Source organism: Phoenix dactylifera, chromosome 11 (genome assembly GCF_009389715.1).
Source record: "Phoenix dactylifera cultivar Barhee BC4 chromosome 11, palm_55x_up_171113_PBpolish2nd_filt_p, whole genome shotgun sequence".
NCBI lineage: Eukaryota > Viridiplantae > Streptophyta > Magnoliopsida > Arecales > Arecaceae > Phoenix > Phoenix dactylifera.
The window spans coordinates 2,967,981-2,984,180 of NC_052402.1; the positions used below are offsets into that span (position 1 = coordinate 2,967,981).

At 36.1% G+C, this 16,200-nt stretch overlaps 2 protein-coding genes across 2 annotated transcripts; one reads left to right on the top strand and one right to left on the bottom strand.

The window, feature by feature from the left end:
• Window positions 1-2,941: 2,941 nt before the first annotated feature.
• On the bottom strand, window positions 2,942-10,817 carry LOC103720442 (V-type proton ATPase subunit d2-like). The gene is made up of 10 exons (XM_008810138.3): window positions 10,446-10,817; window positions 9,555-9,675; window positions 9,316-9,423; window positions 9,128-9,230; window positions 8,880-8,960; window positions 8,701-8,786; window positions 8,420-8,479; window positions 8,278-8,326; window positions 7,129-7,263; window positions 2,942-3,394 (listed from the first exon to the last, which is right to left on the bottom strand). The coding sequence occupies exons 1-10, from the start codon at window positions 10,624-10,626 to the stop codon at window positions 3,263-3,265; spliced, it is 1,056 nt and encodes a 351-aa protein (XP_008808360.1). The 5' UTR covers window positions 10,627-10,817; the 3' UTR covers window positions 2,942-3,262.
• Window positions 10,818-13,765: 2,948 nt separating this feature from the next.
• LOC103721610 (AP2-like ethylene-responsive transcription factor At1g16060) lies at window positions 13,766-15,796 on the top strand. Its single transcript, XM_008811881.2, has 7 exons — window positions 13,766-13,989; window positions 14,199-14,281; window positions 14,398-14,495; window positions 14,693-14,766; window positions 14,867-14,917; window positions 15,013-15,089; window positions 15,174-15,796. The coding sequence occupies exons 1-7, from the start codon at window positions 13,766-13,768 to the stop codon at window positions 15,794-15,796; spliced, it is 1,230 nt and encodes a 409-aa protein (XP_008810103.2).
• Window positions 15,797-16,200: the final 404 nt, after the last annotated feature.

The window sequence follows — 16,200 nt, forward strand, 5'->3', positions numbered from 1 at the left end:
ATTGTTAAGTTATATGGTGGAAAGTAATCAAAGAGAAAATTATATTCAAAGTCCTTATCATCCATGGACACAGTTTCGTGCGACAATTGATGGTGGGTGAGTAATCAAAGAGAACAAGATGGTCTTAAGTTTCACATGCAAGAAGTACTTCTTGGCCCATATTATGGCGTGCACCATTCCAAAAGGCGCGCACGTCAATTTATATTGGTTGGCTAAACGGGTGTATCTGAATTTATAACTATCAAGTGGCTACTCTGAAATGTTTAATATTGTTAAATATGATAGAATATTCTTCGGGCAATCGGGCTAGTGGTTTGTAACAAGATAAAAAAGGAGTTAATTTCGACTCTTTGTTTTGTTTTGTTTCTTTTCTTTAGATTGACGTACGGTAAACAAAGCTGCAGCTGCTTGCATCAGCCCCACTTACCAGGTCCAGGAGCAGATCAACTGTTAGGTTTTCTTTCTTTCTGTTTCTGTGGTCGCCAGCCTAGAATGCCCCCCGAATCAGAAGAAGAAGAACACCATTGGATTGGAAAGACGAAGGAACATGGGTTTCTGACGAATAGACGGGTTCTCTCCTTCGTTCGTTCTTTTATTATCACTTTAAAGGTAAGAGGGGGCCCTGTAGATGAGGGCAAGGATTGTGTCTTTCATGCGAAACAAGGATTCACCCACTATCCTGTAAATCCACCGTTGGATCATGCAACGACTACTTCAAGATCTAGATGAGCAAGTTCAAAGTGTTTTGATATCTGTGCAGAGTACAATTCAATGATTGATATCGGAAAAAAAGATTAATCGTTCTTTTGTAAGATGCAGCAACGAAGCATGCAGATTATGGGCGGTAGCCCTCCACAAAATTCTCTTAAACCCCCTCTGCCTTTGATTGGAGTAGAATTTAAGTGCAAGTCAGACGTTTCTTTAGCAGGCTAGTAATTGGGATTTCTGAATATTTTCCGGTGTTGTCTTAAAATTGCCATGAGGCGGAGCCATGTCTGCTAAGAATTGGAAAGAAATTTTAACTTGGCTCCATCTTTATTTTAATTTCAGGGAGGGAAATTTATCTTTTGACCTCTCAATTTTGTTGGAGTTGCACTCGAAAACATTCTGTCTTTCAAAATTTTAGCCTAGTACTTTAAATTATTTTAACTAATCCAGGATGACCCTTCGCCCATCCAGTATCCAACACCATTATAGCATTCTGTCAAATGACAAAGATGCCAGGGAACTACAGAAAAAAAAAAAAAAATCAATACCAGGGCATCATATACAATATTCTGCTTGCGATCTGGCCCTATCACAATCCAGTATCTCATCCAAAAAAACTAGCCGAAAGGTATTATTTAGATTTTTTTGATAGTACCTAAGATCTATCCAGCCCCATTTAAGTCTTGACGTCCTCGTCAATCTAAGAATTCAAATCTAATTGCAAGCACCATGATTGGTCTGTGATCAGCCTCAATAAATCCGTGCTGCAGTGTCTCCTAATCTATATAAGTTATGGTCCGGATCCGCTCTGATACCATTTATCACAACTGACTATCTCACCTAAAAAAGCTAGCCGAAAGATATTATTTGGATCACTTAATTTTATATAAGTACCCAAGATCTATCCAGCGAATAATCAATATAGGACTAAACACATACTCGCACAGGTCCTCACACCTTCAGCAAACAGCTGTATTGAGTCTATGATGTGGTTGTTACCTCAATTTGAATAGCAATTTGATAGAGATAGATAATGCCGTAACAAACTAACTTGTTAGTATTTCTAGAAGAAAAGAAAAAGAATGCATGCATCATGCATTAGCTCATGCTGTGACTGTCTCCACGTCCCCATATTTTTGGTTTCATTTTAGTTAAATGATACCAAAAATACATTAATCCTAAAATATTTTTAAATTATCGACTGATGATCGTATACCACGATTTTTAATTTTTTATTGATCGGGTCAAGAAGGATGACGCTGAGTCACTTAAATAATCTGAATGATCCAACTAAAAACTTTTAAAGGCAAGCAAAGTTGAGGAGGTCAAAAAACATATTTTTTTCTTAAAAAAATCAATTAAGTATGGGTTAAGGAAACTCATGATTGGGAAAACTGGCAACTAATAAACGCTAAATATGACGCAGCATCAATTTAAACTTGCATAGCTTTTAACATCCAAATCATCATGCTCATGTGACAAACTGCTACATTTAGTTTAGCAAAGGGGTCTGGAAGTAAGATATTTTGTTCTGACACTGTTGAAAAGGAGAGTTTGGCAATTTATAGACAAGGCATTATGATCAGAAATAACACAAGAAGAAAATGATAAACTTAAGCCAAGCTCCTAGAACATTTGCGGTCTCTCTTAAGGATAAGGCAGACAAAAAAAAAGAACTAAGCGATATCATTTGGACTTGGTGCAACCATTCTTACATAAGGATGACGGAAGATGCTTGTCCAAGTGTCTTCATGGCCCCTAAAAAATTGGATATCAAAAGAAAAAAGAATAAATATTAACTCTTTCTCCCATTGATAAGGTTAGATACTTTGATATACAATATAGTCCTTTCCAATGCGATAAAAAAAAGTGACAGCATCTATTTATCTTTGATACAAGAGATATTACCATGAGTTTGTCCTGATATCATGTTCGTACTGTCGTATTGAATGATCTGAGTCTTTTTTTGGCTGAGTTCATTTTCAAGAGTTCTTTCTCGAATGGATCTGAAAAAGCACAGGGCCATGATAATCCTGAGGTCATCTTGTCATAGCATGTTATCTCAGAAATGGCTGAATGAAAACTCCGCTGTAGGAAGGATGAAGAAACCTGCTAAAAACAATTTACAATGTGGACAATCAGTACCTTCTTGACCAAAGAGGCATTTCCATGTTCATCTCCAAGTTTGCTTGTTAGCCATCAATGACGAATACATTACAACATAAGGTACACAGAAGCAGTAATCAATATTATTTTTCAAATAAAGAACCATTTGCAAATCCACTCCGAGAACCCTGATATTGGATCAATATTAGCAACACGATGATTAAACAAAACCCACATATTAAATAATCCCTGAGCCATTACAAAGCTGCTTACAAGTATGGCATTTTCCCCCTAAACAAAATGGTTTACATATTATTTTGGCCATGCCATGATAAATGATATATGATCCCTTCTTTGCAACAATCAACAGTCTAAGAGAAACCAAAATATAAAATGAAGGGTTGTGTCTCCTGATTTATCTTGAAAGTTCGATCTGAACTAGGAGTACTCAGAAAGTGAAGACCACACTGTCATGAATCCGGGACTTCTGATTCTGTGCCACACATTCAGAGATCCACATCAGGTTCCTTATCTCCTGCTCCCTCAGTCTCATGTATGCGAAGAACACAGCATAATGGAACTGCACCACCATCAAAAAAAGTTAAAAAGTGTATGGCCCTGCTGGAGTAGCTTAAGAAGTACGGTTAAAGTTTAGAAACATATATTGACCATGAGAATTTTTTACATAATAGCATGGGAGAGTCCCTGCAATCATAAGAATTTAGTAGAGTTTGTATAGATTACATGCAAGCCACTAAAATCAGATCAATAGACTACTGACAGGGGACATGGAGGATAAATTCTCGAAATGGTTGCTTTCAAAAGGAACTGATCTGACAGGACTACCCAAGTTAATAGCAACAGTTTCCCAAGATGCTAAGTAGCCCACTGCCATCCGTAAGATTGTTCTACCACTTTAGTTGCCAAAATTGGGAGAGGGTGCGGGTACAGGAAAGTAGACATTTACAGATACTCTTTGCAAGGAAGTGCTTAGGAAGTGGTTGCAGGTTTGAAATTCCAGGAAAATTGCGAAGTGGATGTTTTATCCTAAGTAGACGAGTCTGGGTACTAAGGCCCTGTTTGGGGGAGCTTTTGGAGGGCCAGAAAGCACTTTCTGGCCCTCCAAAAGTACTTTTAGATGAAAAACTGTGTTTGGTAAATTTTTCAAAAGCTGTTTCAGCTTTTGCGGGAAGCTGAAAACAGCTTTTGGGAGGAAGCTGTTTCAGCTTTTTTGGAAAGCTATATTTTTGACAAAAATGCCCATATTAAAATAACATAATTACATAGTTTATCCCTGTATAAACCTAAAAATCTGCTAGAGCCAAGAACCCAAGCCGTCAGACTCCCTTCCGTAAGAAAAGGTATTTTTCTTTTCAATTTTTGTATGCATCTCTTGAACCATATTTTAGAAGAAAAAAATTTTAATCCTTTTCCATACCTTCCAAAATCAATCTATTGTTTTTTTTTATCATCAACCTCGCGGCCCACGCTGAGGTCCTCCTCGAGCGTGGACCATGAAGAAGAGCCCCTGGACCGCGGAAAATTATTTTATGAAAAATTATGAAAAATTATTATGGAAAATTATTTTATACTAATAATTATAATATTTTATACCTTTATTTTTGTATTATACTATAAATATAATATCATATTATATTATATCATAATACATTAATATGTTATGTTAAATAATTTAATATTATGTTATATTATGAAAAATTAATTTATACTAATAATTATAATATTTTATACCTTTATTTTTTTATTATACTATAAATATAATATCATATTATATTATATCATAATACATTAATATGTTATGTTAAATAATTTAATATTATGTTATATTATGAAAAATTAATTTATACTAATAATTATAATATTTTATACCTTTATTATTGTATTATACTATAAATATTGTATTATATTACATTACATTATAATACATTAATATGTTATTTTAAATAATTTAATATTATGGTATATTATGGAAAATTAATTTATAATATTAATTATAATATTTTATACCTTTATTTTTGTATTAAACTATAAATATAATATCATATTATATTATATCATAATACATTAATATGTTCTGTTAAATAATTTAATATTATGTTATATTATGAAAAATTAATTTATACTAATAACTATAATATTTTATACCTTTATTATTGTATTATACTATAAATATTGTATTATATTACATTACATTATAATACATTAATATGTTATTTTAAATAATTTAATATTATGTTATATTATGAAAAATTAATTTATAATATTAATTATAATATTTTATACCTTTATTATTGTATTATACTATAAATATTGTATTATAATACATTACATTATAATACATTAATATGTTATTTTAAATAATTTAATATTATGTTATATTATGAGAAATTAATTTATAATAATAATTATAATATTTTATACTTTTATTATTGTATTATATTATAAATATAATATATATTACATTATATCATAATACATTAATATGTTATGTTAAATAATTTAATATTATGTTATATTACCAAATATTAATTTACTCTAATAATTATATTACTATTATGCTATATTAACATAATATTATTTTATATTACAATAATATTATACTATATCGTATATTTATGTATTAATTTATGTTATGTTTTATTATGTTGTGTTGTATAATACTATGCAATGTCCTTTATGGTAATTTTGTCATATAAAAGTACTTTCTCAGTTTGTTTACCAAACACAAAACAAAGTACCACAGCACTTTACGAATGTAGTTACCAAACAGCAAACAACTTTTTATAACAGCTCTACTTCAGACAGCTCTACTTTCAACAGCTCTACTTCCAACAGCTCTACTGCCAACAGCCCCCCCAAACAGGGCCTAAGCTCCATTCTCTTATTATAATCTACTAAGATACTATAAGTAACTTTTCTCTACAAACTCAAATTAACGTATGCACACATCCTGAAAGCAGACTCTCAAACCCCTTTGGAACTACTAGTGGCAGCCCAAAAACATATCTTAAAAAATATGATAACTAAAAGGGCACTGGCCCAAAAGACCAAACTGACCCTAAAACATTCAAATATTTGTTCTGGGGTCAGTTTTCATCTCAACCCTTGGAAGAATCCAAACATCTTAGAATTTAGCCAATCGTATAAAAAGTGGAAATCACAGGAATACATTGCCATGGCATGGTTATGCACCACCAATAATAGCCTTAATAATGTTAGAGAACTAGATTTGTGCAGAAGAGCATGGAATGCAGATAAGGCAACATAAATCACCATGAAGTCTTAACAAGTTGCCATATAAAAGGTTAGTGCTTAACCCTAGGTTATAATAATCAGGTATGGATCCTAAGATAGCCTTATAAAATTGAATTCGGATTCCATATATAGGATCTGATTTCTTATTGGATTGAACACAGATTTAGCTATATTTGAACCCAAAAACCTGTAACCCAAATACTGGAAAACAAACAATATATATAGTATATGTAAATATAGGAATATAAAAAAAACTAGCTACATGTTAATTCCTTTTCTTCGTACTTGGATTTACACCTTTTCCTCATGAATACTCTCCGCTACTCTCACCTGATGCTATTTTAGTTCCAAAATCCTAACCAATATTTAGATTTTGATAATGTTGCAATCAAACCAAATATAAATAGAAATTTAAATCTGTCTCAAAATTCATTACATTTTTTCAAAATCAACCATTCATTTTCCATACCATGCTCCTTTTACATTGCAACCTGCCACATACTATTGCGATAAAAGTCCTTTTAATTTTGAAAATTGTTAATCCTTGGCTAGTTTGCCCATTAAAATCATGTACTAAATTGAACCTTTAAAAAAATTGAATCTTATTATTAATCGAGTTTGGACATATGTTCGGAGCTTACTTATTTTGATGGATCCAAACCCAAATCTGAACTCGATTTTTCTTACAGAGTTAGATGCAGATACTGCATGGATCCAACCCAAATCTGATCCATCTACAACCCTAGTTGAAAATGACTACAACTATGATCATAAAGCAGATATACATCAAGGTAAGTTATGTAATTTAGGAGAACAGCACAACAATGCAGCTATGATTCCATAAAAATGCCGAACAAAGGCAGCTCAAAACTGCAAAGTAATCTTCGTGCACAAAGTACAGCCCTGCCAATTCTAGAAGCAAACCTGACATGAGTAAGTATATTACAGGAAATCCAAAATATGCAATAACCCAAGTATTTCTAAGAGCTTCAACATATGAAGACACAAAATTATCACTGCATTCTCTGAAGAGAATACCTGCTGTTCAAAAGCCAGGCAGAGCCTTTTCACCTCCTCTTCATAGAATGCCTTGTCAAGCATCTGGCTTTCGCCATAAGACAGCCTTACAAAAATTGTTTGATATGGAGGATATTTCTCCATAACAGCACGAACCTGCAAAAATTACGCACATAAGATGGGACATGGCCATGGCATACATATCGCCCTTTTATAGACCTTACATATCACCCTTTTATAGACCTTACAGAACAAAAGGAATAATCCAAATTACTGTATGCCGGAAAGAAAGCATAGTGAAGAATTTAAAGATAAAAAATAGAGTTGATAAGGTCATTACTGTTGGTTAAAACATGGTGGTTGCATATTAACAATCTTGTTAGTCGAAACTGAATAGCACAAAAGTTAATACTTAATAGCATACTACTTGTAAGTCCCTGTATCATCGAATGCTAATCCAAAATGTCTTTTGTTAAAATGGGTCGGGGCATGCAAAAACAAACCATGATACCGAAAACAGATAGCAAACTTGAAAAGAGAAAAGGATAACAAAAAAAGGCCAGGTATTGGCCAATTCCATCGCTCTGACTGCTGCTCAAGATAGCAGAGGGGACAAAGGAAGCCAGATCTTGATATGTGCCCATCACACATCATGTGCACCAGGACATCATCTCCCGTGGAATACCATACAATCCAATCACTGAAGGGGGAAGCGCTTGGCCTAGAGAATACTTCTTTTACTTGGAAAAAGTGGTGGCATACACACCGCAGAAGATACATACAAACATCCAATTGTCAACGTAAAAGTTGGAAAGCATCTGCCTGTTTCTTTGTTTCAGCAACATTATGAAACTGCTGTGATTTCCAATTTGGTGATGCACACACTGCAGAAGATGCACACATGGAGGGAATGCCAACTGCATTCTCACCATTATTCATCTTTAACTAATTTGTAATGCAATGTAGAGTATAAAGTAAATACACAGTTCTAAGAAAAGTTTTTAAGGTAACCAGTTACGAGTAGCAGCATTTTGGAGATAAGCAAACTCATCAAGAATACTAAATAGGTAAAAGAAGAACAATTTCTTCAGAATATGAAAGATGCAATACGCATAAAATTGAAGTGATCACCTTACAGATTCTAATCGGAAGTCTATCACAGAATCTTACCTGGTCAATGTCCTCACATGCAGCAAGTTCTTCATGACCATAGGGATACCTACAAAGCACAAAGTAGTTATCTATCAAGCAAAAGTGGATAAGCATCATCTAGACCTAGCCCAGTGATAAAATAAAGTCGATAAAAACTCACAACAAGCCAAAATTGGAATAAAGCTTCCGTCGATCATCTCTAGTCAACTCGGTGCCAATACTGTGCAGCAGGAAAAATACATTAGCAATATAAATAGTATGACGAAATTATGATATACTTTTAAACCAGATTCAGAGTAATGCGAAAAACATTTGGAATAACATATGCAGAAAATTACGGACTGCCAAGTCGGTAACGTACAAGGAAAGAAATTAATAATACAGCATGCCAAAAAAGGTATACAACTCCTTGAAATAGATGCATTGTTTTGCAAGACCCACCTGTTTATGGTGATATTGATAGCTCTTCTATCAGCTTCAAAAGCAAGGAGATCAGACATTATCTCAGCAGTTGCTCCACCCAGTTTCTATTTTATAGCATTATCAGACAAAAAAGCAATCGACATGTATAAAAGCTTGAGACAAACAGATTATGAAATAGGGAGCTGATAATTATTTACCTGACAGAATTTATAAAAATCCTCGAGGTAAGCTTTGTAGAGCGTGTTCCTCATAATTTCAATATTCATGTCATCCAAGTCCTGCCAGAAGTTGCAAATCAGATATAATTATAATACTGAAGTTGGTGTATTAGTGAAACCATCAATTTTTGCAACTTCTGTATTACATTAACTAAAGCTTTTTTTCAAGAAATTCATTGATTATCTCATGCATAACATAACTTAGAATTTGGCCACCAAATTGGTACCTCAGATGTGATGCACTCTGAGAAGTATGGAGCCAATGGTGTATCAACAAGAACTAATCTGTATAGCTCACGCATGTTTTGTGCAACAGCAAGGGTTGCAATGCTGTCGAAGAAAAGCAAGAGCTGAGATACCATCAAAGATGGTAGAACCAATGAAAGCAAGACTCAGCAGTACTGCAAATAAATACCTGTCAAACATACCCAAAGGATGGCATTTTTCTAATAATTCCTGAACATCTCTCTCATGCAACGTACCAGTGACAATAAGGACAACATTATCAATCATGTGACCATACCTGCAAGCAACAATAGAAGAATGCGATTTTGATTACAAGCCAAAAATTCTACCTTGCAAGGTGGAATTCTGAGGATTGTGAATTTTTTTTAAAAAAAATATCAAGAAAAAATTGCAGAACATAGTACCTACGTTATATACTCCAAAAAAGTTGACAACGGCTCTGTGGCTTGGCATAACATATGTTTGTATTCATCAACCAGTTTCAGAGTGCATTTCTCCACAATTGTAGTCGTATGTAAAGGAGAAGGCTCTGCAAGAAGCGAAAAGGCTTCGTCTCAAACAATCAAGTTACAATACCAAAATAAAAACAAGAATGTGTAAATTGTACAAAAAAAATCAACAGGCACATACTTAAGATGCACAATGTTTTATATAGCCACCATTATTAAGGCAATTGATGAACTAGAACCATCAAGAAGACCATTTTTACTGCAATCTGACTGAATCACTATGCTGTTCCATTATTTTGTTTTTCAGATGAGAGCTAGCGCCTTTTACAGCAGCAAAAAAAATAATGTCTTATGTCTATAATTGCTAAAAATCCTTTTTGAACTAACACGATGGCAATGCACGGCCACTATGTAGGCATGTTGCTCGGTAACGTGCGCAGTGGTTCCATGTGGAACTGCAAAACAAATTGCAAACAAAAGAACCCAAATTGAAACACCTATAAGTACCCATTTGGCTGAAGCTATTAAATTCTCCTGGCCAGATCCCAACAATTCATCGATAAAAAGGTCAACTTCGTAGATATTTAGAATTCTGGTCTCAATTTTCTCCATGAGAACATCAGTCTTGTTGATCTCAATGAAATATAAACCTTCGTATTCTTCTTCAACCGTAATATTCCAATATGGACATCACATCATGCTTTCAGGAAATCTTTCCTCAATGACTACTGTTTTAATAATAAAAATGATCATTGCAATACAGGCAGGCAAAAATAAAAAAACAAAATTTCTTGCGGGGATAAATGGAAGCCAATTTGAACCGGAGGACAGGGAGAGGGATCTGGCTAACCGTTCTGGAGGTAGGGGCCATACTCGGTGGCGGAAAGGTGCATCTTGATGTCGTCTAGGGTTTCGCACTGGCAGAGATTGTTGTAGTCGGCGGCGGTGAGCAGGCCAGACCTGTGGCCCCGGACGATCGCCTCCAGGTACCCCCCATGGATGTTGAACGTTAGGGCTTCGAATCCATACATCTTCGCGTTGATATCGTCCCAGGGAAAGGGAGGAGACTAGATTCAAGCACCAAGCTCTCGGATCTGGCGCGAGATCGAAGAATTCGAAAGATCGAGAGAGAGCTGAAGAAGAAAGCGAAGATAAGGAACGCGGACCCTAGAAATCCAGAGGGCGTATTCGATAGACGGAACGGAAATCCGCAGCTAAAAATTAAGAAATGGTTCATATATTAGCAGGCGTCCTCATTGGGTTGGGCAAATATTTTAAGCCAGTTGGGCTCAATTCATAGGTTTTTTGGGTGAGCTCCGATCCTACTTTCGGCTGCGAACATATATTAGTTTGGGCTTGGGGTTGGCGTTGGGAGCCCGCCAGCCCACATCAACCCAGCCCGATATTTGAATAATGCGTCGCGGATTTTCCATAAAACATCCATTAATTATTGATTTTGCAAAAAAAAAAAATTATTTTCTTCCAAAATGATATATATATATATATATATATGAGTTTTCTAAAAAAATTTGGATGATAGTATAAACAAATATATATCAAATATTCAAAAAAATATACATCGGGCATTCAACAATTGTTCATCATGTATTAAAAATGTATGTTCTATAAATATATCAATCCTCTTATGACGTGTGGCATATCAATAGTGTGGGAGAACTCTTTTAGGATGGTCAGGTTTTTAGGGTTTATCTTATTTTAAAGTCATATATTTTGCAATTTAGTATGTGATGGCGAACCGGCCAATGAAAATGTTTATGTCATGCTTGTTAAAAACGAAAACAAAACGTATATAATAACTTTGCCTTTGTAGCAAACCAATTTTATAATGACTTTATATATATGAATGTTGTCATTAACAAAAAATATATATATTGCTATATTTTAGCTACTTTTATTTTAAAAAAAATATTATCACAATTCTCAAAAAAAATTAAAGAGTATGTCATATAGATATTTTTTGAGAAATATGATGACAGCCCTACCATCAGGATTTATAGTAGAATAATTCTTGTCTCTGACACTGGTTAAATCTATTCAAAATTTTGTATATATGGCTTTTAACTTGGTCATTCGTTGGTACCTCAGGAATGGGCATGAAGATAAGGCCGTGGGTTTGTTTCTTGAGGCTTTGGAAATGGGAATAGAGTTTGAGTGAGGTTGCCATGACTTCACTTTTGATGACAAAAGGATTGGATGAAGGGAAGCAGCATGCTTTAGTTATTAAGTTTGGATATTGTGATAGCAATGATAATTTACCCATGTTTGGCCCTTTGATTGGAATGTACTCCGAGCACCACTATTTGGATGATGCACTTCACAGGTTTTTCTTCGGTGTGGCAAGAGCCAAAAGGTTATAAATCTGTATGTGAGAATGGTTGCCGGAATCTTATCTAAAAAAAACTAGTTGAAAGTATTATTTAGATTTTTTGATCTTATATAAGTGCCTAAAATCTGTCTAGTACATAATTGGTGTGGAACTAAGCACACGCATGCACAGGTCATCACAATCACTGCTCTCAGCTACCGAAATTCATAGAAATTGTGGGTTGGGTGAGTACACAGCAAGAAGGTTGCTGAAGATGAATTCGAGATATCCCAGGACAACTAATTTAGATATTTTACTCTAATCCTTTTGACGCATTAATGCTCATTTCCATTATATGATTGCATGCGCAAGTATTCTTTTCTGCTATTTGATATGTTGTTAGAAATACAATAACATTAGTTTGCAACACATAAACAGTATCCATATTATATAATTACCCGAGGGATAATTCATGAATAAATTGCAATCCATGGATAACTAAGAATAATTGGAAGTTTGTGGATTAATTCACATCTAGAGAACAGTACAGATAATTACTTACCCAACAGAAAAATTGGGAATAACTCAAGAATCTTTTACTGTTACTGTATTCAACTTCCTATGGATCATCAACACACGCACAGACACACATTTTGCAAAGACCAAGGAAATAAAACGAGAAGAAAAATGTGAAAGTAGACAAACAACATGTCCACAGCAATGTCAATTGGACATCATCACAAGATGGTGGAGTGGGTGGCTCATAACAGTAGGAAGGCGTTCACATTTAGCCTTTTGGCCATATGACAAAGCGGTGCAGATGGATCAAAGCTGGAGCAGTACATTGACTGGGATCAAAACAGTGATTTGGTAAAAGAAGTCTGAAGACATTTTTTAAGGGAGATGTATGTGAATATCTTAGAGGAAAAGGGGCAGTGCGTTTCTCTTCCAAGTTCCAAGCATGTCACCCTGGATGAAATCCATTGGAAACAACGACCTACGGAAATAACGCTACTTGCGTGAAGAAATGACCCACCCCTGAGAGAGTGAGAGGGCCATTTCTAAACCGCACAACGAATCCTAAACCAACTACAAGCCAAATCTCCGGCAAGAGTTAGATGGGCGAGTTGGCCAAGGAAACGCTCTCGTCATTGCATATACCTGGGCTTGACCAAGCTCAACTCCATCTCTATCCCACAAGACAAGATTTATATAGCCCATAGCTCGGGTTTCTCAGCTCTTTCTACCTTCTGTCTTTTGCTGCCGTGATGGCCAGGTTTGGCTTGGACTCAGCTGGCTGTCGTCTTCTCCTATAGGCCAGTAGATTTGTCTTGTCTCTGCTTGCCCTTCTCCACCCTATCTTCTAAACTTAGGCACATGAAACTGTTTTCAGACTTTGGCATTAGATACAAATTAGGAATTAGACCCTAGTAATTTGACGTCAGAAGTCCACAGGGTCTCGCGAGTTATGCCACTAGTTTCTCTTCTTGTGGATGGCCAACCGCTCACGGACAAATGGACGTGGGGATTTATGGCCAACCAAAATGTACAGATCGAAGAGGTTTCATTCAGTTTCGACCTTACTCGAGGATAAAATGATATCATTGGGATGGGCTTGGTCTGGCAGGCAAAGTTAGGACAAAGGGGTTTGGCATGAAACGGTCCTGAAATCACCGTCTGCCTTCGTCTTATTAGTCACACAATGGAACGAAATCATGAGGCGTAGGACCCAATATATAACACATGCATTTGTGATTAGTCCTGGTAAAGATTCCAAAGCTTGAGACCTTGCCTTCTCTTCATTCATCTTGCACCACCTCAAGGAGGTAGGAAGGAAGGAAGGCATGGATGCGAAGTTGGTGAAGAGTGAGGTCAATAGCAATGGAAGGCGACTACTAGGCATGGCAACCGGTCCACAGGACGGCAGCGAGACGGTCAAGTTCGTCAAGAGAAGGAGACGAGAGCCTGCGTTTCTGGCGACTGCAACCTATAGCAATGGGGAGATCATTGATCAGTCTGCTACCAGCAACACTACCAAAAGAAGTTCCAGGTTTCGTGGAGTGAGCAGGTACGGGTGATAGTCAAATAATAAGCTTTCAGCAATTAAAATTAAAGACTATAGCTGAGAGGCATCAGAGTAATGACATATATCCAGAGCTAACATTGTGACACCAATTTCAAAGTTTATAGCAAAATAAATTCGTGTTTAATAATTCATTTGCATATTTTCATTCCACAACATTCTTGGCAGTTAATTAATAGCAATGGATCATGCAGGCATCGATGGACAGGCCGTTTTGAAGCTCATTTGTGGGACAAAGCGTCTTGGAATGTCACACAGAGGAAGAAGGGAAAACAAGGTCAGATTATTTTGTATTTCACTTCTTGCATCTTCTACCTTGTTTGTTTAGCAAGCCTTGTTTGCACTAAAATCATTGATTTGATTATTATTATTATTATTTTTCAATTCAAACAGTTTACCTTGGAGCTTATGACGAGGAAGAAGCAGCGGCAAGAGCTTACGATCTTGCTGCACTCAAGTATTGGGGACCTACCACCTTTACAAACTTCCCGGTATAATTCAAAAGAAAATCTAATCCAGTTGTTATTTTCCTACTTGTCTTTTGCTTGCGTAGTTTCTTATGCTCATAAAAAAGTAGAAATATTCTTATTTCGTGATGAATGGCTGAATTAATGCATCCTCATCTATTAACTGTACATTTGTGGATACATCCGATTTTAACTTGCAATCAATGGGACAATAATTTCAGGTTTCTGACTACGAAAAAGAGATACAAATAATGCAGAACGCAACTAAAGAAGAGTATCTAGCCTCATTAAGGAGGTACTAAGATCCTGCTCTCTTTGTGCGCTCTAGAAACTTCAAAGCCCTTCAATGGTCGGAACTTGGCTCCTTAATCTTGTGTAATTTGGTTTGATAACAGGAAGAGTAGTGGTTTCTCAAGAGGCGTATCCAAGTACCGGGGAGTTGCGAAGTATAAATTCTTAAACAGAATATATCTAACTCTTTTGCACGCTGAAACTCATAAATAAGGAATATTAAAGATCAAATGAATTGCATAAACCGCAGGCACCATCACAATGGAAGGTGGGAAGCAAGGATAGGAAGGGTTTTTGGAAACAAATACCTCTATCTTGGCACTTACAGTAAGCACTAAACTCTCATATACTTGTCAGTTGCCACCTCTTACCTCCAAATGAAAACATATAAACATGCTATAATTGTTGCAGGTACTCAAGAGGAGGCAGCTCATGCATATGATATCGCTGCAATTGAGTACAGAGGGATCAACGCTGTAACCAATTTTGACTTGAGTACATACATCCGATGGCTAAGGCCAGGGGCCACCAATGCCTTGAACAGTACCCAAGTGCACCACGTCAGGCGTGAAGCTTATGCAGAACAACCCCTCGCCAACCTCTTTTCAACAGCTGAATCTGGAACACTACTCTCGCACCGCAGCCCCTTCGTCTTAGAGGATATGATCTCACCATGCAAGCAAGAGCTCGTACCTCATGAGTTTCCTGGTAGCAGCTCAAGTAGCAAGTCCTCCCCAACTGCATTAAGCCTCCTATTTAAGTCCTCAATGTTCAGGCAACTTGTGGAGAAGAATTCTAATGCACCCAACGTGGAGATTGAGGGGGAGGACATAAAGGATCAGAGACAAATACGGCCAGGAGCTGACAGTGAGTATCATGGGGTTTTTTACGAAGGAATCGCAGATGCATCATATGGTTACTCTCCAAACGGCGACAACAAGCAAGGAATTGAGCTGCAGGAGAGCATTTCCTACTATGAGCGGAGTGAGCAAGCAATATGGGATAGGGTTGCGAACATGGCCTCGTTGCAGTAGCCCGAAGGGAAGACCTTGAGGGAGAGAAGGGCGAGAGGGCGACAGTGGAAACGACAGCGAGAGAGATCTCAAAATCATATGAGGTGATTCTCTCTTGTGTGATGTAAAGTTGTCTCTCGATTTCCAGTTTCTGGGCCCGAAGTTCCTTTCTTTGTGCTAATAAATGATACGAATAAAAATACTGGAATACTTTAAGAATGTCTCCTGCATCCAAATTCTATGCTCGCATGATATCTAATGATCGGTGTCACAGTGCCAATGAATCTGAGGTGAAAATCAACAATAATGTGTCATTTGAATGATTGAAATCAAATGCTTTCTTTGGTTGTGTTGGAAAAAGAAACTTAACATTAGAGACAACCTCGGAAAAAAATTGGGTAAGAATCTTGGCGGTTGTGTTTTGT